A 25054-nucleotide genomic window follows, 5' to 3' on the forward strand; every position below is an offset into this window, starting at 1 on the left:
AACGTTAGAGCTCAAGACACATTTTGCCCCTATGCCAGAGCTGTATGCTACTGCAACTGCTGCAGAAGGTGGACAGATCAAACATTAGAGTTAGAAGTGGACAAACAGCAGCCGGACTCATTTCATCTGATATTTCTTGTTCTGCAACCATCTGCTTTTTTCAACATAAGGAAATACAAATATGTTTAAATGATTTATCTGATACTATATTTATGCTTTAAATAACACAGTGAATTATAGAAATTAACAGTAGAAATGTAATTGTGGAAAGGGTCAAGCAGCACACTAACGTGAGCAAATTCTATATGGAATGTAATTTTCCAAAGTTGGTGAAATGTGCAATAGAAAAAGTTACTGTATACAAAGTAACCTCGAGACATTTACTGACAACAGAACAGGCTTTTAGGTGGAAGAAAGGAATGTCAAAACTCAGTACTATGGATGGTCAGTAATATTCTGTTAGCATACTCTCCAGCTTTAATACTGACCTCACTGCTTGTATTTATTGGGTAAAAAGATACTGTCACCGCATCACAGCAGTACTATTTAACTTGTTCTGAATGGTTAATGCTTCATCTGGATTTTCTGACCCTTGCAAAGGCAGTGTTCAGCTCTGAAAATTAATAAGCTTGCTGACATTTATACAGGTAATAAAGGAGACAAGAGTGTCTGGGTCGCATTGTGTTCATGTCTGAGGTCACAGTGAACATTAGTGACACCATGTTTGTCCTACTAAAGACAAGTCAGCCTTGGTTTTTGAACCTGCTATTTGCAGTTATATTAAAAGATAAAGCAGAGTGCATAATTATTGTGATTTAAAAAAAAAAAAATGGAATGAAGAAAGATAACCCAGGGGAGGAGTGACAGGAAAGCAGTCAAAATGCAGATGCAAATAGTGATGGACATGGAGACGGGAAAAAGTGAGGCTACAGGAGGGTGGGATGGTGAGGAAGGGATAGGAAAGATACAACATGACAGTGGAAAGACCGGCTCAGAGAAGACAGAGAAGACGGCAACGAATCAGGGGGCCTGGCTGATATATGATGGCCCTGCAGTGAGCCTGGTGGTTAGGCTTTTTATCCTGAAAGCTTAATATTGATACCCTCACATGATGCTATATAGGTTTGTTAAACATTACCAGCTCACTCTCTCCAAACAATAAAACCCTTTTTCAGGACATGATTGTGCCATCTCACGTTGTTTTTTTAAAATGTTTAACCATGTTTTTACCATGGTTACCGGTGCCAACATCCAGTTTTTGAATTGCAGTGGTACTACAAAATGGTGTAATGTCAGATTAATCCACAGTGTGGATGATATATTACCACCAAATATGCAAGATGTTAAAACCTAATCCCAGAATTCATGATTCAGTGAATATGTGACACAAATGATTGTCTGGGGAGACTTCCATTAGCTCTAAGAGCACTATTTTTAAGAGCCTAGATTCAGTGTCATATGCATGGTAGGAAACATGTTTTTCAATATGCAAAACCAGCAAACTCAAGGTGTAACTATTAAGTGGATAATTGTGTAGAGAGCAAATGCAGCAAATGAGGATGCAATAGGGATGGAAACTGCAAATGGAAAGTAGCATAACATCCACAGCATTTGCAAATTAAAAAGCAGTCCGGACGCGTTGAGATTTGGATTAATTAAAATACAACTTAAGTTCAGTTGTGCAAAATGTATAAATGTAAACAGTTAGTAACCAGTCAGTACTGTTGAATGAGGTAGCCTCGCTTGTAGACTCCTGTGTGTCTGATGGGGAGTGCCATCACATAAACAAACCGTATTCACAGAGCAATCAGCTATTAATGATTTTTTCTAAAATGTCTGTCTATTCACAACATTGTCACAACATTTGAGTTATTTAGGTGAGAATGTATGGGTTTGATTGGACAAGGGCTTACGACAGTTCAACGATGACATCTTGGAAACTAGGACAGAGGTTGCTGGAAAAATGTGTGTTCTTGTGGCTCAGTCATCGTTTCCTGTCTTTGTTCCTCTCTGTCTTCCTTAGCAGTTCTAATAGGGCCGGATTATCCATAGTCAAGATGAAAAGACTTTCATTTCCCTTTGAGCCTTTGTACACTCTCTCTCTCTCTCTCTCTGTCCTCTCTCTTTCTATCTAGCTATCTGAGTGTGTGCGTGTGTGTAAGTGTGTATGCATGTGTGTTAGCAGGCTTTCTGTGAGACATTGTCATGGATGAATAATGCCAGGGAGAGTAAGTAATTATCAACTTTGACTTCCTCCTTATTTTTATCTATGCTTTCAGTCTGTCCCGTCTTGACCTCCTTCCCATCTTCCCATCTTCCAGTTTTCTTCCCATGAATTTTATTAATTGTCATCCTTAAATTGCATTCATCGTCATGTTTCTCTGACTGCTGCTTTACCATTAAAAGTTGTCTTACACTACTGTGTTCAGTTCTATTTTTATCACACTTTACACAGTATTTTAAGATATTGCAATTTAAACTTTGACAGAGTGGTTGCAGTTCTTTATTGAATGCACCTTCTATAAATATTATGCAATTATACAAACATGATAAATGTGGAAGGTAAATTTAGTTATATAAACTTGGGCATTCATTTAAAGCTTTTGTGTGACTTACCATCTGTCACTTGAAATAAAACTAAAATAAAATCTAAGAATTATTTATTCCACATTCATTTTTAAAACCATTTTCCACATATATTTACATTTCTCTGTTGCATTTGTAAGGCTTTCCAACGGATGTTATCAATGAAAGTAATGTACCTATATCACAAAAAATATATTTTCAAATTTGATTTATAAAAACCCCCAAAATGTGGCACCCTAAGCTATTTTTGTTAATTCCTTTTTCCTCAAGCTCTTACTTTCTGTCTTTATATCACCTTCTACTCATTTCTACTTATTTTGGGCCTCTGTCTATATTTAGAAAGAGCAGAGGCTGCTTTGACCTGCCTGGTGTGTGTCTGCAGACAGGTGTTAATGTGAAGCATCTCTGCCCTATAAAGAACACAAACAGTTACACATAATACCAGAGGAATAACTGCTGGTTTGATTTTTGGAGCACACACATAGAAGATTTAAGCGCATAATGTGGTGGTGGGTGTCTTCAATTTGATTACCAGATTTAGTAGGTTCTGTGTGGTACCCTGGATCCTTTCTGTCTCCAATGAGTCTGTTTATATACTTGAATTTTTGTCTTTTCATGTTGTCATATTTAATATCACACTGAAAGAATTTAAGATTCATGAACATCTCATCTTATCATGTATCTTTTTGCATCTGTTCTTATCAAAGGTCATCATTGTTAGTTGAATTTAATGCAGAACTTGGCATTTAGGTAGCAGAGACGCTCAATCTGCTGCCAGACGTTTGTCAAGTGCAGGATTTTTATTCTGAAAATAAATAAGATTCACCCTGCAGTCCGTGTTTCCTGTGGAAGATGACCTCCCACCCTCTCAAGGAACGGTGGGGGCCCATAGAACCACTCCTTCAGCAACAGACACCTAGGGGCTGCAGTGTAGCTTCCCCACTGTGGGATCAATAAATGCTTATCTTATCTTACGGTGATAACAGAATTGGTATTCAAATTGCATGAAGCACAATATTTAAACAACTAAAAACATTCACCAGCTTTCAGCGAGGTCTCAATAAAATGAGGAATTGCACCGACTTCACCAAACAGCGCTTTCATTTTTACTGCAATGTCTGCATTTTTAATGGCAATATACAGCCTTATATAAATTGCAGTAAAACAACATTTAATCCTGTTACTTGATTTTGCCATGTAATTATGTGGTTATGACACATATCTTGAAATAACTATTTTTAATCAGAGGATACTTTTCATATTACTCTCGATACAATTGAGCTCAAGGCTGCACACATTTACAGGAAGTTCACACATCATTAATGGTGATTATTTAACTTCCCCTTGCTGCTTTCCTCGATTGATCAAACATGAGAAAATGCACATCACTTGTCAATAAAGTCTCAGCAAGGAACGGAACACAGCCGTGTAGCAAGTCATTAATTTCACGGTGATTTGCCGTGTGCACTGATCAAAGAGCTTCCCTTCACATTTGTACAGCTAAATGTCCTTCCAACTGGTTTCGTCATGGGATTTTAGAGACATGGCTGAAAAAGATGGAGCGTGGAGCACTTGTAAAATCCCAAAGAAGTCTTCAGGAAATCTGTCTTGCTTGGTGGAGAAACTCACCATCATCCTCTCTCCTTAATTTTTTCCTACACCTTATCATTTTTAGGATAATGTCAAGAAAGGCACCATGTCATAAAAAGGTATCTGTTCAAGTTGACCATTTTGGACTGCTTGTCTGAAGGCTGCTTTTACATGCAGCCCCAATACTAGATTTCTTTATTTTATTATCTTGTACAGTGACAAAAACCAGAAATGCCTTGGAGAGCTGCAGATAAATGTCTTTCATTCCTTCCCAGCACAACATTTATGTATGTGCATATGTTCCCGCGGCATTTTAACAGTTGGAGAGAGCGTGTTCATATCCAGCAGAGCTTAGCAGCTTTTGAAACTTTAATGAGGTGTGGATACCTTCAAGGAAAGTTCTGAGGGTCACTAGCTGTCAGCCTGAGAACAGGTATTTCAGTTTTCTTTTTGATCTTGTTGACTTGAATGTCAGCTGTCTTTTCAAAGCATCCTTCTAAAATATGCTGGTAGCATATCTGATTAGACCTCCTGCTTGTATTATTGGCACTCATTTTTTCTTCATATTAGCAAATGGCATTCATGTACAATTTTATGTCCTGACTAACTTTGTGACACGGTTTGCCATATATAGACTTATTCTTAGTCTTCTTCCACACTTATTTCCCTGTTATGTAAAATACATCCAAAATGCTTCTGCTATTTTCCCCCTGAAATAAATAAGCTCATTTTATTTGAGAACCAAAAGTCCGCTCAGCATTGTGAACAGGAATTAGAGCTCCTGTGCTCGGCTGCTGTTTTGTGTCAGCTGGCGGAAGCAATTAAATATTTTGGCAGGGATGTATAATTTGACACTTTCGTGTGTGCAAATAAGTATTTAGGATATTTTTGACCAAAATAGACATCATTTTTTATAATTCTATATTGATACTGACACTATATGATGGTCGTGACTGACTCTCCTCTCCTCTCTCCTCTCCTCTCCTCTCCTCTCCTCTCCTCTCCTCTCCTCTCCTCTCCTCTCCTCTCCTCTCCTCTCCTCTCCTCTCCTCTCCTCTCCTCTCCTCTTCTCTCCTCCCCAAGGTTTGATTTTTACTTTAATGTTACAATTTTTTTTAAATTGTTGCTTAAATCACTATTAGTTACAGATAGGAAAAGGCTAACTTTTTGCTGTTAGACATGTTCAATTCATTTTTCAGCCACATTTGACCACTCTAGTTCTCCGAGGTAATAAACTATGTTGACACCGGTAACCTTTAACAAAATAATTTTTCTTACTACATCAAAAGGTTAGACCTCTAAAAAATATCTGCAGACCTAATGAGGAAATTCAAGCCAGTGTGACTTTCGTGTAATGAAGCAGTTTTCACATTTGCCTGGATTCTGATGGTTAATTCATATTATGTCTTCACTGCCATGTTTACGTAGATGTGCACCGTTTTTCCCCCTTAAAAGAGCCAAGTTCTGTAAATTAGGAAGAAATGCTGCCATGAGGTTTCCGCTACGGGAACAGTGTTTTGATGTTAAAATTCCTATTGATGTGGAGTCGGCTGGGAGATGCTGGCTGCCATTTTCCCCTGGACGCAAACACAAATAAAGGCAGTCACCCAGACGGCACTCATATTTGCATGTGAGCGTGTGCTAGATATGTTAAAATCTGCTGTCCCCTTCCTGTGGTGAGTGGTGAGTTCTCGTAAATTCTCTGCAGGAGCAAGACAATGTTTATTCAATTGATTTCTAACTGGCTGTGTTATTGGATTATTTGAATTTCATGTTAAAAACATAATGCTGTCTTTTCAGGCTCTGGTTGTCATACATGCACACTAGTAGTTAGCTCATAATATCAGTAAATTAATCATATTATTTAGCTTATTTATTTTAATCCACTGATTTGTGTGATGGTTTTTATTTTCCTCAAAACTTTTCTTTTTTGCTAATTATTATGATCAGAAGAAATTCCTTCCTCAGTTCACACCAACAATAAAAGAATCACTTACAAATGAGTAAACACATTATTTCACATTATTTAACACATTTCATGTCAGCTGAAAAAAGAATTCTTCTGTTCAGAATAAATAAAATAATCTCAGTGCAGCTCAGAATCCTTCAGTTGTGAAGAAATAGGATATGCGGAGCTACTCGAGTGAAAGATTATTCATGTAAAAAGTCCACATTCCTAGTCTGAGTTTACCCATCCACAACACCAGTGGCACAGATGAACTCCCGGTTTGCTACTGCACCAAAGATGCAGAATCTTGCACTGTCTTTAGTATCTTTCTCAATGACACTTTGGCATATAGTATTCCAGGTATTACAGTAAATCCACCTATTAAGTTGAGATAAAGTATAGTTATCCCACTTCCTGGAGACAATCGGATAAAGTCACCCTGAGAAAAATCTTCCTGAAATATTTTTTGTGTTTATAATTAGCAAAATATATATATATATTGGAAAAAATAAGCCATGTACCGTGACGTTTTACCAGCTAAACAAATGATCAGCCCCTGAGGGTTCCCTTGCAGTGGAGAAGAACTGATAATGTGCTGTCAGGATGCTCTGCTGGCCCCAAATGTAATAAAGTGTCATCTTGGTTGACATTCCAGCAGCTAAAACTAAAATAAATGCTGCACCGTGTACCCTCCAAGTAGGGGAACATGTGCCCAAGTGTCCACTTCAGTGAATTAAATATGTTTCCTAAATCCATCAATCCAAAGTCCAGGGCTGTGAAAATGACTTGGCTTTCTGCGGATGGTTAGTCTGCCAGGACCCTGAACACTTTGACCCGTTACGCACTTCTGTTAATAGCAGCTGAGCTTCCAAGCATAAAAGAAGGGCATACACCACTCATATTAAATATGAGCGGTTGTATCACTGGAAGCAGAGCTTCAGGAGGAGCCAAAACCCCCCAAAACTACAGTATCTCTGCAGATCATATGTGAATCACAGCACGAGCTGCTGCAGTACCTGGCTCTGTTTCAAGACACACACACACTGGTAAATCTGTGGCTCTTGTATTTTGCCAAGGAAACAATACAGTCCACATAAACAATGCAGTGCACACAAACATAGACACACACACAGAAATCCTCCAGAGTCTTGTTTATTTAGCATACGTTTCAAGGGAATGGTCCATTCAGGGAATTCGTAGAATTCGTGGAAATTCGTGGTGCTGTGTTCACGAACATCTTTCAACAGTTTTTTTGGTGTTTTTCTTTAAACTTCTTCCTACTTGACTCGAGGTCTGTGTAGTAGGGCTCATGAGAAGCAGCTTTCAGGCATTTTATTAGAGAACACAATAAAATGCTGCACTTTCTCACAGCAGTGATCCATTTACTGTCATACGGCAGCTGCCATTTCATTTTGTTGGCAAATGATGTGGAAATGCCTGTAGAAATTGGCGATGATGCTCCTGTTTTGGGAGATGAAAGCGGAGGGTTGACAATAAGCAACACCACTGCAAAGACAAATACTAGGTGCAGGGAGAGAAATGTGAAGCAGGAATTGTTGCTGAAGGAGCTTCAGATGTAGAAATTAGTTAAATTAATTACTCCAGGTGCACATTCAGCTGTATTATATAAAATTACTTTACTGATGTTGATTTCTTTCTTTTAGACAGTATGAATATTGGAACGATGCAGTGTGTGCCTCTCCCTTCTTTCTCTAAAAGTACATGCCAAGTGGTCCTATTTTCCAGGAGAAAATGACTAAAAATGATCGTTTGAGACATGGTGCTGTTGGGCTAAAGCGTCATTATAGCTCAAGAACTCTTGCTAAACTTGGTGAGTTGCAAGGACAAATGTGCTTAAGACAGAGTTAATGTGCTTTGATGGAGTCTGAGTGATCTGCATGCAGCTTACTGAAGTCCATATCCTGACAAACAATATTATACTGGCAAGTTTATTCTGGCAGGTTCTGATATAACTAATACTTATTGAAGGATTTTGAGACCAAGTTTGAGATCTGGTTTCATGACATGAATGTATTCCCCAAAATATGTGCTTATATCTGCTTTTCGGAAGTCTGGCTGGGGATGCACAATGTCAAACAGAGCACATTGACTCAGATTAAGTCCCATCTTTGCAAACTGAAAATGAGCTTATTGAACTTGTTGAATTTTATGCAATTGTGTGAGAAGCAGTAACTTTCCATGTCATTTGGGAGTGGTCAATTGTGACCACATCATTCATTTAAGGAAAATATATTAAATCACCTGGGGATTCAGAAACATGCACTTTAGGGATAGTTGAACTGGCAATTTTAAATTTAGTAAATATGAGTGTATGCATACCACCCCTCTCACCCAAATGCAGCTGGGATAGGCTACAGGCACAGGATTTTTCTCACTATATGCTATTTAAAGAAAGTGTTGTACTAAGAATGGCGTGCGGTTTGAAGGCACAGGCGAAGTAAAATCTGACAGCCACTTTTTTTCAAGTCAACATCTTCACGTCCATCTGGCTTCTCCTGCCTGATGCTCTCAAGCCTCAAATACTGCTGCCCTTAATATTTCAGCCTTGGTTATGATGAGGAAATGATCAGAGGTTGTTTTCATCTGTCACTCAGACAGTAAAAAAATCTCTCAGTTTGAAGCATTCCCCTTGATTGAAAATTAAAAAGGCTGGCCATGCGCTGAGATGTGGCGCCGTGACCTGAAACTGTCATTGGTTCTGATCCTGCTAAGGTGTTTCATCTCATCAGTCTCTCTGATCAGAAGGCGCAGGAAAGAATATTGATTCCGAATAATTGCTATATTCTTTTGAGGCGAGGTACTTGACTGTCACCATGCTGTTGAGACACAAATACCGACATGTCATTAAACGTGAAAACGTATCCATTTAGAGACTTGGTCTGCTTGATGTTTCTCCCTTATTAAAGGATTTTGTTTCTTTTGCTTGTTTATTGGGGGGGATTTTCAGTCTTTCTGAATAGTTTTTTTTATTTAATAATTCATAATGAAAGAGTTTAGTTGACACTGTTCCTAAACAATTGTCTGTATTTCACTGTGCAGTGTCTTAGTTCATGTTTTATTTATTAGGCTGATGGTTTTCTAGAAAAATTCCAAATCTGTACAGGTCAGTTTCATTCAGCCTGGACCTCCACCCAGTGGGAGCTATTTGAAAAGGTAATGGCTGTAATGTATGTGGTCTTAGATTGTAACGGTGGGGGAGATCAGAGGGAGCTTTGGCTTCCAGTGTGGGTGAAAAGCAGACAGTGATGTTCTGTGCAAACGTAATTATTTTCTGTGGAACCTTTTCGTCTTCTGGTTTTGTCAAACGACACTGTGACACATTACACTGTGATGTTCTTGATGTTTCTGCCTGGTAAAAGGATATTAGCATCTTCTGTTCAAGGGTATTGTTGCTAAGTATTCTGAGAAACTATAGTCTTTGCTTTGTTTTTTGTCTTTTTTAAAGCTGCCACTGTTAGCTGTACCAGTTTACTATCAAAATCAGGTAAAAATTGCAAGATGATGCTGCAGGCATAATGTAGAGCAGATAGCTAAATGAGACAAAGCTAATTAAGCTACGTAAATGGATAAAAGTACCGTAAATACTTGGAATTATATATAAATCCCTTTGAGTTCACGTATAGATTTTTTTTCCGCAGATAAACAAAAATGAATTCATTCAGTGTTTCCTGAATGAGTGGAGAGCAGCATGCGCTTTAAAGAAAAGCTATTGGATGGAGACATACAGGAGGTTTCCATGTCCTGGCAGACAGGCAGGGCAGGCTGTCAGGTGACTGTGACATTGTGCAGATGACTCATTCAGGCAACAAGAGGTGTAAGTACCGGTAGGTCTAGCGATGGAGCTGACAGGGTCATTGACAAATGATGAGTCAAAATCTCTCAGTCTGCTTTTCTCAGCTCCCCATTCCTCTCTTGGATTTTTTTTTCTTCTGTCAGATGAAAGTAGATGCTGATGTGTCTGTGTCTGTGTGTATTTGCTCTAACTCTAAAAGGTTTAGGGCAGTGAGGTATTTTGATTTGGGAAAAAAGCGAGGTAAGAAAATGGAGAAGTGGTCTTAACCTGTTCTCCTCTAACTAAAAACCTGCACCTGCAAAAAATGTATTTTAGTGTGAGTGTTTCCTGTCAATATTCAGGGATCTCAGGCAGGTACATGAGTCATCAGGACTGCATTTGGCCTTTTTCAGTGATCCAATTTTTTTTCTTTACTATGCACCTACATATACAGTATGTGTTTGGGTGCAGAAAAAAGCACCCGGAGAGCGGCAACTAGCCAAACAGGTAATTTCCCCACATATTGTGATTTACACCCATAGTCTAATAGCAGTCATAATACAAGGTTACTCAATATAGTAGGCTTCTTTATGATCACTCAAATGGCCAAGTCCCTCTGGTATCCAGAACATTGCAAAATTGTAGTATTCTTTTCCTTCTCTTCCAATTCATCCTTGGCCCATTTTGCAAATTTGACTGAAAACTTAATTGAAATCCGTCCACAATTTTTTGAGTTGTTTTACTCACTGAGACAAAGACAAATGCTGGCTGTCACACAGCCTTCTTGGTGGAGGTAATAGCCTGAAACCATGGTGCGCCCCAAACAACTCCTGAATTTGGGTTATTCTGCCTTTCTTCTCTGCTGATCCTCTCCAGCTCTGTCAAGTTGGACAGCAACAGCTGGGAGACAGTCACTTACTGGCCAAGCACATTCACAGGTTGTCACAATGGATTTCCAGTTGTCTTGACTGTGTCTTTAGAGTCATTGTCTTGTTGGAAGGACTAGTTGAGGGCAAGTTCAGCTCGCTCGAGAGATTGCGATCCAAATTGCAAAAGCACCTCAGGGTTTGGTTCCAGACACAGTAAGATTCCATTTGACAAATAACGTGGTGAGGGATTGACAAAGGTTGACCCAGATGAAGAAGAAAGCATGAGCAGTGCTTACACAAATTCAGTGGCAGCTAACTATTGATGGCTGAATGCCATCCCTTGAAGTATTCTTCCTATTTTTGTCAGCAATGAGATGAATCCTTGAGGGTTCATTCTCCACAGGAACAGTGGCATCCGGTAGTATTTTAACATGAAAGCTGATGTTCAAGGGTAGGCAAAAGCACTGCAGAAAAAAACATGAGACACCAGATACTAAAATAATAATGATACATTTAAGTTTTAAGCGCTTATACACATGCTGAAAGACACTTAACATTTAAAAATCATGAATCACAGCAGAGTTAAAAGTAGAGTAAATTATAAAACAACAATAACACAGTGTAAAACACACACACAAAAAGCAAATTTAAATAGGTGAGTTTTGGACATAATTTTGGAAGCTAGGAGGAGTGTGCATATACTGATGGTTTGGGAAATTAGTTCCAGAGGGAGGGGGCAGTGAGGGACGAAGCTCTGTCCCTCCAGGTTCGGTGCTTGGTCTGTTTAAGTATTGAGAGGATGTGCCCTTCAGATGAGCGGAGGGGTGTGTGATGGTGGAGCAGGTCTATGAGTGTGTGAGGAGGAGGATTTGAAATGAATATGATAAGTAATGGGAGTCAGTGCAGGTTTTGGAGGATGTGGGTGATGTGGTCTCAGAAGTGGGTGTGAGTGTGGGTGAGCAGACAGGCAGGATTGTGGATATATTGGATTTATTGAGGAGTTTGGATGGTACATCATAGAAGATGCCATTGCAAAAGTCTCATCTGGATATGATTAATGCATGAATGAGGATTTATACAGCAGAGAAGGTGAGTGAGGGGCAAAAATGGGCAATGTTCTTAAGGTGGAAGAAGGCGATCCTGGTGATGTGGTTGCTGTGGTGGTCAAACTTTAGCTGGCTGTCAAAAAAGCTTCCAATTTTGTGGGTCTGCGGTGAGAGAGAACTGAGTGCAGTTATTAAAGGTGAGGCAGAAGTTGTGGATGGCTTTGGTGAGGGATGTGGGGTTAGTGATGATTATGTCCAATTTGTCACTGTTCAGCTGAAGACTGTTTTCATCCATAAAAAAGGACCGTGGCTTCAACGGGTACCTTAAAAAAGGCTGTAAATGTTATGGAGGTGGATGCCATTGCGAGTTGGAAGGAATGTGATGTGCCAGTTTGATATTAATGTCAGGTGGAACTGTGTCGGTCCATAATGCATTCCTCATGCCCTCCACACTGCTGAAGACTGTAGCTGGAAGCCTGATGGAAATAGAACAGTCCTGAATGAATGAATCTTTAGCTAAAAGCTCTATTATCAGCCACTCAATAGTGTTCCACTGTCCCTTTATAAAACCTTCAGGCTGAACTACGGTACTGGGATGGATTCTACATTCTACTGGAATTATCCAGTTTTGCAGTCAGGACTCTGAATGCTTACAATTATCGAGGAGTGCTTATAAATACTGGAGCAATCTTAAGTTTTCAGTCAGGTAGACAATTACAGAAGTCCATAAAAATGTTTCTGATTTGTTATATGCAGCATTTACCAATGAAGCTGACCGTGAAAAACACTTTCCTAACTTAATAATGTGTTAATAAATACCACATTTTTAAAGTCACAGATATGTGTTGTATACACTATATATAGTTTGTTACATTGAGTTAGTTATGAGTAAATGTATTTCTCAGTGTCCCGAACCAGTGAAGTAAAATAAATATGGCATGGTAGTGCAGCTCTGGAACCTACAGATAACTGAGATATTAAAAAACAAGCATGCTTTGGAATGATCTCCTTCCTTCCTTTTGCATTCAGGTGATACCATCATTTTGGAGTCACTTCCTGTCCAGTCATTGTCACCTGAACACAACAAAAAAAACTTTAGCAATGCATATGTGGCTTAAGAACTTAATTGAACATAAGTTGATATGTAGGGTGCTGAAGGGTTTGTGACACCTTGTTAAATAGAAACATGAGGTCAGAACTGGTGGATAAAGATGTTCAATAAAAGGGACAAAGGCCTCATTTTTTTATACTAATAATGGACGCTGTATCACAACTGTCCGCAAATAGTACTTCCATTTGCAAAGTGCACATTACCTTGTTCTTAACCTTTTTCTGCACCACCCTGGGGTGAAGGTAGTGGGAGAGATGAGTTTGTCATCATCAAAGTGGCACAGATTGTATAGAGAATACTTGCCAGACCTTGTTCAGTCTTTTATTTTGAAAATGATGATTCACGTAAAAAAAAAAACAATAAGCAGATATCAGCCTGTTTTGGCAAGTGTCTCGGTGTCATCGACAGACTTAGACAGCTTATACCAGCTCCTGGAAGACATGTGGGAGAATTCCTTTTTCCCCTGATCAACAATGCACTGTTGCCTTTCTTTTCACCTCCATTTCGCTTTCAAGTAAACACAGTGAGGCGTGACTGTGGCAATTATTTGACTTTACAGCTGCTGCACTGTCCATGTACTTTCTCGTACCATGTTCAATGGAAATATTGACATATACTATTTTCAATTTCAGGTCACGCTTATATTTAAAATGTGCACAACACGTGCAGTTTTCAAAACCTCTATTTGATTAGGAAAGACATCCTGTGAATGGGAAATTTAAATGGAGAAGTCCTTTAGTCCTTTAAAACTTTTTTTTTTAAGTGTATGAACAGGTGCATATTTTCTCTCAACACACACATGCACACCCACACACACACACTCACATTTGGCTGCTATTGGAGCATATGATGGTGCCAGTTGAGCTGTCATGTTGTCAGTCACAGAGGCCAGCCAAATTATTCTGCCAGCTGCCCCCGCTGTTCCATCAGTCAGCACACATCTTACATTTGCTTGTAATAGAACGCAGTTATAAATTTAAACATTTCCTTCATCTATTTTTTTAGGAGGATGTATGCTTTTACAGTCATTTCCTGCACTTACAAGGAATCAGGCTGCGTTTTAGCGGTGCCATTAACCTTGCTGTAGGGTGGGTTATGTGGTTTATGTCCATGTGCTTTTTCTTTCTTTGTAGGCATGGTGGCCGTGGAAAGATGCTCACTCTTTGTGAATATCTGACCCTCAGTGACAGTGGCGACAAGGAACAGTGTGTCTTTCCAGTCATGAATTAAGCATTGTTTTAACTGCTGCAGGGGAAGATTCAAGAGTCAGCCTCTGGCATGCACACACATGCCCGCACACAAACACACACCGACCAAACTAACCACTCGTCAATCATTTCTTTTCCCGTTTCACCATCATCATGCTTCAACAACCTGTGACAGAACTTAATGTGATTCTGTGGCTCCACATGGTTTAGTGTCTGTTCAGTTCTAATTAGGTTGTGTCTCAAACATATGGAGGTACAGAGCAATTTAGGGCACACTGAAGCTCCTGATGGTGTTGCCTGGTTTAACACAAGGAGGAGATGGAAAGAATCTCAAAACAATATAAAAAGAATATATGGAAGCAAAGGATTATTAGATAATTCCATTTGCTGCTTTTTCACAATTGCAAATGCTTTTGTGTCATCTACATGTTTTTGTCCTTGGTTTATATATGATAATGCGACTGATTTGTAGCTTTTTTGTGTTTATTTGTTACACTGAAGCCTACCTGTGCTGTTCCATCCGCCATCTGTGCTGTTACAATGCTTACAGACGAATACTTCTCTAGCCTAAAATCTCTTTTTATTAAGTACCTACTTGCAATTATTATAATAAAGAATACCAAAATAAATAACAACAGGAGACATCTGGTGAAAAACAGACACCTTCTTCACCCCAGCACTTCCGTGTAAACTGCTGTATGTTCGGAAATGCTGTGAGGTCCCCCTCAAACCATTCCATAATTTAACTCCATGTACTGAAATACAAAAAAAATCCCTTGTACTGCGCACACATACTACACTAGATGTTTGGATCATAATAGCTTTGATTGTAACAGTAATGCATTTCTGTGATTCTATAAACTACCACGTAAATGATCCATATTGCTTTCTTTTGAAGAATGAGAAGTGATAAACTGCCCCAAACTTCAGTACATTAATTGAGTTATGTAAGAGCTAGAAAACAGTAAAGGATGTGAAATGATTTGTTGTCCATAACCTGTTTAATTTAATTTAAAATTGAGAATTGGTGAAAAGAAGCAAACATTTACTGTATATATTGATGCTACTATGTGCAATGTTATGTTAATGTGGTAGTTTATGTTGTTTAACATTTGCTTGGAGGAATGTGTTAAAAACATCAAGGAAAGAATCTACTACAATTTAATTTGAATATATTGCTTTCAAAGTTCTAACATCTTTTTTCAGAATTGAAGCATACAGCGCAGCAATAAATGCAATATAAAATAACACAGCTTTTGCAAATAAAACCTCTTTTGATTAATAGAGGTGAAACTTTCTGTGCCATGTTTCTTTTCAATGTGTCACACAGTACGTGTCATTACTGTTTTATGTGCCCCTGGGTGGCCTGAAAGGCTGCTTGTCCTTGTTGCTGCAGCAGTCATTGCTAGTTGTTCAGACAGCTTCCACTGACAAGTTAGACCAGAGTCTGAGCTTCTGTTTGGACGATATGGAACAGACATATGCATTAGTTTGATAGAAATGGCAGATTTGTCAGCAGTTGTGGTGTCATACAGACACTCCAATGTCACCCCTCCCTGTTAACCACCACAGCAGAATCCTGGCAGTCATGGGAGGGATTTATGGGCCAAGAAAAGAGGACCACAGACACAGAAATTATATAAAGAATCCAGAGTTCTTCTGCAGACTACAGACTTAGAATGACGAAATATACTGAGAAGGGCCTGTAGCTTCCCCTGAGTGCTTTGCTCTCATTTGCGTGTCAAGTGTAATTGCAGCCTCTTTAATTATTAAAAAATAATTGTATCATGGTAAAATCCAAGATGTGGTACGTTTTCAGATGCTTAATAAATTGAGATCTGGTCAATTGACATGCTTTGATATTGTAAAATGTTCTAATTTGTTGAAATTCAGATAATAATGACCAACTGTATAGTTGCATTAGACATTTGTAGACCAAAGTGTTTCAGGGCATCTTACAATTTTTCCAAGAAATACATACACAATTACAGTATATGATGGATTTTTACAGGGTCTGTGTTATCTTGAGTCACAATAAGGATCAACTTAATTAACACCCTTTATCATCTGATCAGGGAAAGTGTTTAAGGAAGCTCTTAGTTGTAAATTGAAGTGAGAAGAGATTAGATGAGGAACGTGTTGCTCTGCCAAGCTCTTGAAATGAAAAGGCATCAATGGTCATTAAAAGTTTCTAATTTTCCTTTAAATATAAGTCCTTTATCAGTTATTGTTTTGTATGCGTTAAAGAACTCTTTTGACTGCAATGCGGCCCTAATGCTCTGACAGCCATTTTTGTGATTTCATCATTGGACATCATTTAATCATTTAAATCTTTTTCTCAAATGATCAAATAAAAATAAGCAGTATTTAATTCCATTTATACAATTTTGTAAGTAAGTACAAACTCATTATTTATTGCACACAATAAGAATGTCATTATTGTATTTATTGATGGACCTGCAACAGGGGCACCATCGTTTTCAAAGTGCTCTGCCTTCATTAAATATTCTAAATGAGGGAAACAAGTCAATAAGTATAACTCCAAGTCTTTACATCAAGTTTTTATCCTTGTAAAGTCTGAGATGATGCTTTGAGCTTGGTTTGTTTAGACTGTCTTCACTGTAGACCCAGCACAACCTTAGCACAGAGGGAATGATTTGTTAATAATCTTAGTTTAGACATAATTTAATGAGTAATGGTGGCACAAATGTACAAAAATGTCTTGATTTTTATCTTTTAAATCAGACGAATTCTATGCATGTGAGTTTAATTTAAAGTTAATTCATTTGATGTGGACCAGGTTTTGTTCCATGGGGTCATCAAACAAGTAAAACTGGACAAAAAATGAACAAAGGGGTGGTGATTTTACATTATATTTCACGTTTTCCATTCTAGTAGATGTAATTAATTTGTGTATGAAATTAGATTATAAAAATTAAAAAGAAAAGATAATTGAGAACACAAATAACCCCAACCCTACAAACATATTCATCTTTCATCTCAGAGTGTTAACTGCCACAAGGCAGCGGGGGGCCTGCTAAGTGCTCCTGGCATTGAAGTTGTTATGCTGTGACCTTTTACCAGGATTACTCTCTGGGTTTCAGATATATGCGTCCTCTCCGGAGTCTTGGAATCCTCACAACGATGACATTGGTGAAACTTGCTGCTGATCTCTTGATAGTCTTTGCCTTTATGCCCAAAATATTATCTATTTGCACCACCAATAACAACAAATAACATTGCTAATTATAGAGCCCCCCCAATTACAATATAAAGCCTTTTAGAATTGCAATTTTCATTTACCTTTTATTGTAAATCAAAATCAAATCAATCTTTATTTATATAGCATCTTTTGCAATCAAAATTGTTTCAAGGCGCTTTCCAGAATCCCAGGGCCTAACCCCAGACGAGCAACAGTGGCAAGGAAAAACTCCCCTTTAACAGGAAACTCCCCTTTAACAGGAATCATATGATGGACTTTGTGTAACAGGTCACATTCTTCTGTCATTGTAGATCTGCACAGTCTGTGGTCATGAAGGTTTTTGGTTTTTGTCTTGTCGGTGGGGTGACCTGTACATGTACAAAATATAGATGGAACTTTATATGAGTCATAAAAAATCAATTATTTTTTATGCAACAATTAAGGCATTCATTTTCACAATGTGTTAGACAAATGGTTTCTCTCCATCTCGCAGGTCAAAGGTCTGTAAAGGCAGTGGTACCAGTGGAGGGAGATGATGTCGATGCAAAGTAGGTACCCTCTCAATACACTGATCTCTCATCAGCTGTCCTTTACATCCAACACAGGTAATCATTTTCCATCTACACTACACATGTATATGGAGCCTTATGGGTGACAGAACCCAAGGAGACACTTTCCTGTGACTTTGAGCTGCAGTCCTTCATCTGTTCGATCTGGCCACTGACCTGCTCAATTTTAACTTTCCCTCCTCTGTCTAATTAATGTTTGGATGTTTGTTCTCTCTTTTATTGGTCCTTCCCACTTTCTCCTCCTTCTTCACCCAGCTGGCCATCAGCAGGCGATTTCAGCTCTGGGAGTCTAGAGACTATTTGGATTGTAACAGGCTATAAAAGTAAAGAATTGGAATGCACATTGATTAGCCTTGGCTGCCTATGGCCCTGTTTCTGGGTCACCACCTCCTTGGAACACTTTTGATGGATACTGATCACTGCAGACTGGGGACACTCTGCAAGTGCCATATTCTGGCCATCACAATTTGACCCTAGTCAAACTCAGTCATCCTCATTCTTGCTCATTTTTCCTATGTTAATTTGCTGCCCAATCCATGTGTGGCACCAATATAAAGAAACAGTTGTACTGTGTTTATACAATATGGTTCAATATACACGTATCCACATCTCTGGTTCAGATCGATGCACTAATGCTGTTTTTTTTGTTCCTCCCTATTGGGATATGAAAATAGGGATTTAGTGTTGCATGGGTGGATAAAATAATTAAAGAAATGTCCCTTTGGTTTATATTCTTCTTAGTAAAGATGGTCAGGTTTGAGATCCTGGGAGGCTGAGCAAAAACAAAGTTAGGATTAATCAAATGGCAAATAAATAACACCAAGAATATCACAAAAAGAACATGGAGGAGGAAGATCCCATAAATCCAAGCTACCTGATTTGCCAAGCAACACCAACGATCGACACAAAATTGAACTCTTCAACAGATGTGTATTCTTCATGGAACAGCGTGCACTTGTCTCATTATATCATTGCTTAAAACTCGTGCAAGTGATCCACTGAGATTGTTTAATTAGCATTTGTTTAAGTGCATTCCATCTTGTGTTATTTATACTTGCTGTCTGGATGTCTTCCCAGTTTATGTCCCATGATAGTGTTTTTAGTTTATTTGCTTCCCACGCCTACTGTTCGTATTTGAATTCTGGGTCAAGTGTCTCTTCTCAACTGCTGTTTTCATTTCTGCTTTTCTTATTCAAATTAGATTTTTCTTACGAGAGTATACATGATACAGTACTTATTTAGTCGAAAAAAACATGACATTTACTATTCACTTTACACATTACTGTGTGTTTGTGTTCCACTTAAATCCTCCTCCATCACAGTCATGTATCCCTCCCACTCGATCTTCCTGTCCATTTAGCCAGTCCACCTCTTTGTAACATCACAGTGATTGCTTAATTGTCTCTATCCCTTTACAATCAGTCCATTTTGCATGTCTGTGTTGCTCTCTGCAGTGAGCGAAGCAGACAGCATGATGAAGGTGGCAGAGTGGCAGCAAACCTACTACGCCTCAGACTCTGGCATCCACTCAGGGGCCACCACAGTCCGAGACGATGAGAGCAGCACTGACTACAGCGGCCGGAAGAAGTACACTGGCAGTAGTACGACTCCTGCTGCCAACACCGCTGGAGCAGGGGAGCCAGCATCTGGAACACTTGAGAGCCCCACAGGTTAGCAGGTCAACATTTTTGTCGCCATCATTATCAACTCTTTGAGGCTCCTTCCAGTGATTATTTGGCCTATTTAAGATATTTGCAATAGTGTGTTGTTAAATGACAGTAGGACATAAGTAAGCATCAGTGTTCAGAGGGTTGCGGCAACTCAGCAGGATGCGACAGCAAATTGCTCAGAGGCAAATTTGATTAATTTCATTTTCAGACATATGTGCACATCTCTGACTCCATATATTATGTAATGGAATTAATCACTTGAAATTTAAAATTGTTGATGTGTAAAAGGGTATGACCATCCCATGGTAAATTCAGCTCCTTTTATTTTTAAATAAGACCTTTTGAAACAACACAGCAAGGATGTGTACATCTTTTCCAATGTTGGGAATCAAGCATTGCAGTGACTAAAGAATCACACTTTCTTGCTAATGACATTATCATGTTAACTAAGGATTCTCCTTAAGGCTAAATAGAAACATGTCAAGTAAACAGGGAATGTGTCATCTAATTGTCAGAGATGAATACCACCTCTACTACAACCACTAAGAATAAGAATAAGAAAAACGGAGAGTGCTGGAGCCTATTCAACTCATTTTCTTAATGAAATCCGATATAATCCATCATCACTGAATACCCAATAGTAGTCTCAACACAGACACACATTCTAACAGCATTCTAACATTCAGACTCCTCTACAGACTTTTTTGCATTTTCAAATTTGTGAATTTTACTGATCATTTGGCCTTCAAGGACATGGTTCATTATGTTACATTATTAACTGTAAAACTTTAGCCAAATGACCATACAAGAAAGCTCTAATAGCCAACCATCAATGCACAACACAAAAAGGGATCCTCATTCAAGCAAGGCCAGTAACACCAATGATGCCAATATATTTTTCCAAAGCAGTACTCTGACTTGTCTGATGTGTCTGCTACTGATTTTTCCGCCACTATGTTTGAGAGCAAAACATTTGATTTTAACGTCCTTTAGTGATAGTGATAACTATCTATAATCGAAATTATCCTCGCTTTGCATTGGACACAGACAGGACACAGAAGGAGGACATTTTTGATCTTGATCTGGAATTTGCTTCTGAATTATGATTTTTATTAACTCCACTCATAGTCCATTAGTCGCTGACACGCATGAATGCATACTGGCAGATTGTTCCACTTTTTTTAAGTCTCAACGGCCAATGTGTGACTAGAGAAATGGAGTATTTGCCAAGAATGTGAGAATATGTATTATAATAGCTTAACCTCAGTGTGATGTCCACACTTGTGTTTTATTTGATATAAAAGCAGTCACCAGTCATTTCTGCAGTCAACAAATGACAGTCTCAAAAATTACATTTCTTATTTACAGTCAATCAATCAATCAATCAATCAATCAATCAATCAATCAATCAATCAATCAATCAATCATTAAAATCAATCTTTATTTATATAGCGTCTTTTACAATCAAAATTGTTTCTAGGCGCTTACAGAATCCCTTGACCTGGTCATCACGCAGCTCTGAAAGCGGTGATACCTGTAAATGAATACGGGGGGGAGCAGAAAAACTACACAAGAATCAGCATAACTAGTCTTCTTGATGAGGAGAGGAGAGGAGAGGAGAGGAGAGGAGAGGAGAGGAGAGGAGAGCAGAGGAGAGCAGAGGAGAGCAGAGGAGAGGTAGAGGAGAGAATAGGCATAGATCAAGTAAATTGTCTAAATACACAAATGTGGTATAGTGAATTGCAAAAGTTGTTGACTTTGTCATTGACTCTCCTGTTAGTTCTGAAGCATGCCCATTGTAAGAAATGCTATTATGTATCAGTATAATTAAAACTTATTCAATTGCTCAGTAGTTGTCATGTGGCGAGTTAATGCAAATGGTTTCCTTTAAATTGGACACATTAAACACATGCAGATAACAGTCAGTTCAATGTTAGCTGTGTGTTCAGCACTGACTTGAACAAGCACCTTCATTTTCCTGTTATAAATACATGTTTAGGCATAATTCAACCAATTAATCGCATTAAATCGTATCAATCGTATTAGAGAATCAGCTTTATGTTTCATAGCCTTCTATTGTCTATTTCCATGTCTTTGCTAGATTTAGATTCTCAGTACTCACTGACTCGAGCTCAGCGTGTCAGGGCTGCTATGTTCCCAGAGACCCTGGTGGAAGGGGAGGCAGCCATGCCTGTTCAACCAGATCCCACACAACAGAGCAACGTACAAAGGCTGGCAGAACCATCCCATCTTCTAAAGACGGCGATCGTCCACCTGATAAATTACCAGGACGACGCTGAGTTGGCTACCAGGGCTGTGCCGGAGTTGACCAAACTGCTGGCCGACGATGACCCGGTAGGATGCCATCACGCTGAATCACTAAGAATTCACCATCTAAGCTTTCAGACAGGTAGCATATTTAATTGCCCTTCTAGGTTGTGGTGAACAAAGCAGCCATGATCGTCAATCAGCTGACCCGTAAGGAAGCCAGTCGACGAGTGTTGGTGCAGTCTCCAGCTGTAGTTGGTGCTGTGGTGCGTGCCATGACAAGAGCTGCTGACATGGAGACAGCTCGTTGCACAGCCAGTGTACTCCACAGCCTGTCACATCAGAAGGAGGGACTCCTGGCAATATTTAAGTCTGGAGGAATTCCGGCACTGATCCGCATGCTAAGGTAACATCTATGATATCTCACTGTAAGTTGTTTGGACAAAAGCGTCTTCTAAATGACTAAAATGTAAATTTCCAGAGAACCTCTATTCCAAGTGATGGAAAATAGGATAATCTTAGCTGCCCTTCATCATCCACCTTTATTTCAGAGTTGATTGAAGTTAATATTAGATAGAAGTGGAAGTGGAAGTGAAGCTTCATCATGCACAGATATGCAAAGGTTCTGTCTACAATGAGAATAAAACTCTCTATTTATACTTATGCTGTTGTGTTAGTCAGTTAATCAATGCAGGCAAACATTTAGCAAGCTGCTTTGCTCATTTTCAGTAAGTCAAAAAAGAGATTTTGTTTCTATACAGATATATATTTCATGATTTTCTTAGTGTTCACCGAAGTCTGTCACATTAGGGTTTTTTTCCCACAGATTCTGGGACTGTCAAAAATATCATTAAAATGCAGTTTTATGTAAAACAGTATCAACATTTTCCACCGACTTAATACCCAGCTGTGGGATTTCTTTTCATGGGGCCCAAAATCTCTGGCAGCGCCCCTGGTTCTCTCATTGAAGCTGATAGTTTGGAAATTGACTCTCAACATCTTCAGCTTCACATGATTGCCCTGTTAACACACATTAATGTGGCATAGCCCTGATAGCACAACAGCTTTCTATATAAGTGCAAAGTCTCACACCATTAGTCAGTACATAGCCAGTAAATGCAACAGTGAATTTTGTATACCGTATTTTCACGACCATAAGGTGCACTGTGTTAAAAGGCACAGTCACAGTTATGGGTGCTATTTCTGCATTTAAAACATACACAAGGCTCACCGTATTATTAGGCGCATGCTGAAACATACAGTAAATGACAATGGAAGTAAAACAGTGAGTTTCGACATATTTATTGAATAAAATATGCACTCTTCTGCCACAAAACCATCAAAGTTTTCATCTTCTGTATCTGAATTAAAAAGCTGCGCTATTTCAATGTCCAACAGCCCGAATTCCTCTTCTTCATCATCTGAATCAGACTCACCAACCGGTTCCGGTTCAGCGTTGATTTTGTGAAAGCTCTTACAATACATGAAGACGGTATCATAGCCCATGCGTCTACAATCCACCCGCGTATGGTGGCATAACTTGCCCGCTGCTGCCTCATAGATGGGCTGGGCGCGGTTATCTTGTCACAGCAGTAGGTGCGGATAATGGCCACCCTCTCCTGGTAATCTGCGGGCAGCTGCTGCGCAACAGTTGTCCTTGCGCGTATGGAGAGATGCCGCCTCCTCATAAAGCGAAAACACCAAGACGGACCTCCTTGGAATGTCAATGTCTCAATGTCCATTTCTTCAGCAATCGCTTTGGCCTTTTGTCGAATGGTGACAGTAGAGACGCCCCTTCAAGTTGTTCGCTGTTCCACAACCAACTGTTCCACTCGGTCTTCCAGCTCGGGCCACCTTGCTTTGTTCCCGCGGAAACTCAGCTTCGTCTTCCTCACTTTCGTTCACTTTCTTGTTTTCTCCACTTTCTGACCATGGACTCATTTACATTAAAATGTCTTGCAGCTGCTTGATTGCCATTTTCAGCCGCATATTCGATGGCCTGTAGTTTAAAGTAAGCCTCATACGCGTGTCGCTTGACCGGCGCCATTTTAGAGGATCCTTACGCGAAGGTGTGCTGCTAATCGATGGGTAGAGCGTTTACCGTAGTGCACCCACCAAAGGCACACAGCAGATTTTGGAACTCAGTCCACACACAAGGCACACCATATTATAAAGCGCACCGTAGATTTTTGAGAAAATCTCAGTGTTTTAGGTGCGCCTTATAGTCGTGAAAATACGGTACTTCAAAGACTGGACAAAAACAAAGATTTGTGCAATTACAATATTGGCAGCTCAAATCTAAATAGTGTCATGTTACCTAACTTCTTGAGAGCCTGAGTCAGCATATATGCACAGATATGTGCTCATATTAAAGTGTTCTTCTGTTTATCTTCCATATTAATCAATAGTTAAATGGCTAATTTTGGTAAAAATGGATCTTTAACCTATACAGACTCAACAAAGGTGGCATTGCCATCAACCCAAAGAAATTTCTTCTGTGTAATGTAACATGCAAAAAAAAGTGTGCTAGAGTTTTATTAATAGAATATGTAGTACAAGTTTCTGTTTTCAGCATTGAGGTTAAAATGCAATTAAAAAATACCACAACACATGCTTGTGTGATGTTCATTTCACCACCATGGCAACATAGGCTGGACTGTATGAGTCTTCTTTATGTGCAGATACACTGCCACATCTGTTAGTGTCCATTTACGTCCCTCTTAAAGCCTACTCTACTACCCAGAGAAATAAAGATTTCAAATTCATGTTATTTGAAGATAAGAATTTTTTAGCCCAGACTCTTTGCAGTTCATTGAAATGAACCACTTTTTTCTTACTGAACACTTAGATAGTGTATAAGTGATATGAGACATGGAGTAAGGATGAAAAAGAAAAGTCTATTCTGCCAAAGGGCAAAAACGGATGATGATGGTGAAAAAAGACGTGCACTCTAAGCTCAAAAAGACATGCACTTTAAGCTCAAATAGTGTTGGATCGCAATACCTCTCGTGTGTCACTGCCAATCCACATGTTCTTTAAATGAAGACTTCAAGAAGAAAAATGCCACTTTCAAAATGTATTTAGCAAATAGAACCAATTCAAGATACAAATATTACAGAGCTCCGGGCCAGTTCATAACCCTACAATAACAGAGTCACTTGCCAGGGCATGAAGTCTGACAACCGAACTATCCC

General features: G+C 39.1%; 1 protein-coding gene across 6 annotated transcripts in view; it reads left to right on the top strand.

Annotated features, from left to right (window-relative positions):
- The window catches only part of LOC101062682 (junction plakoglobin-like), a 70796-nt gene that overhangs the window by 20035 nt on the left and 25707 nt on the right, over window positions 1-25054 (top strand). For 4 of the 6 annotated variants that reach the window (XM_029836778.1, XM_029836777.1, XM_003964377.3 and 1 more), the window contains exons 2-5: window positions 17847-17958; window positions 19377-19592; window positions 21694-21947; window positions 22028-22266. In XM_029836778.1, the coding sequence (XP_029692638.1) occupies window positions 17886-17958; window positions 19377-19592; window positions 21694-21947; window positions 22028-22266 (782 nt within the window). In that variant the 5' untranslated portion in view covers window positions 17847-17885. The remainder of the gene's footprint in view (window positions 1-17846; window positions 17959-19376; window positions 19593-21693; window positions 21948-22027; window positions 22267-25054) is intronic. The other 2 variants (XM_029836776.1, XM_029836775.1) reach the window with 2 other exon arrangements.

This window comes from Takifugu rubripes, chromosome 5 (assembly GCF_901000725.2).
Source record: "Takifugu rubripes chromosome 5, fTakRub1.2, whole genome shotgun sequence".
NCBI lineage: Eukaryota > Metazoa > Chordata > Actinopteri > Tetraodontiformes > Tetraodontidae > Takifugu > Takifugu rubripes.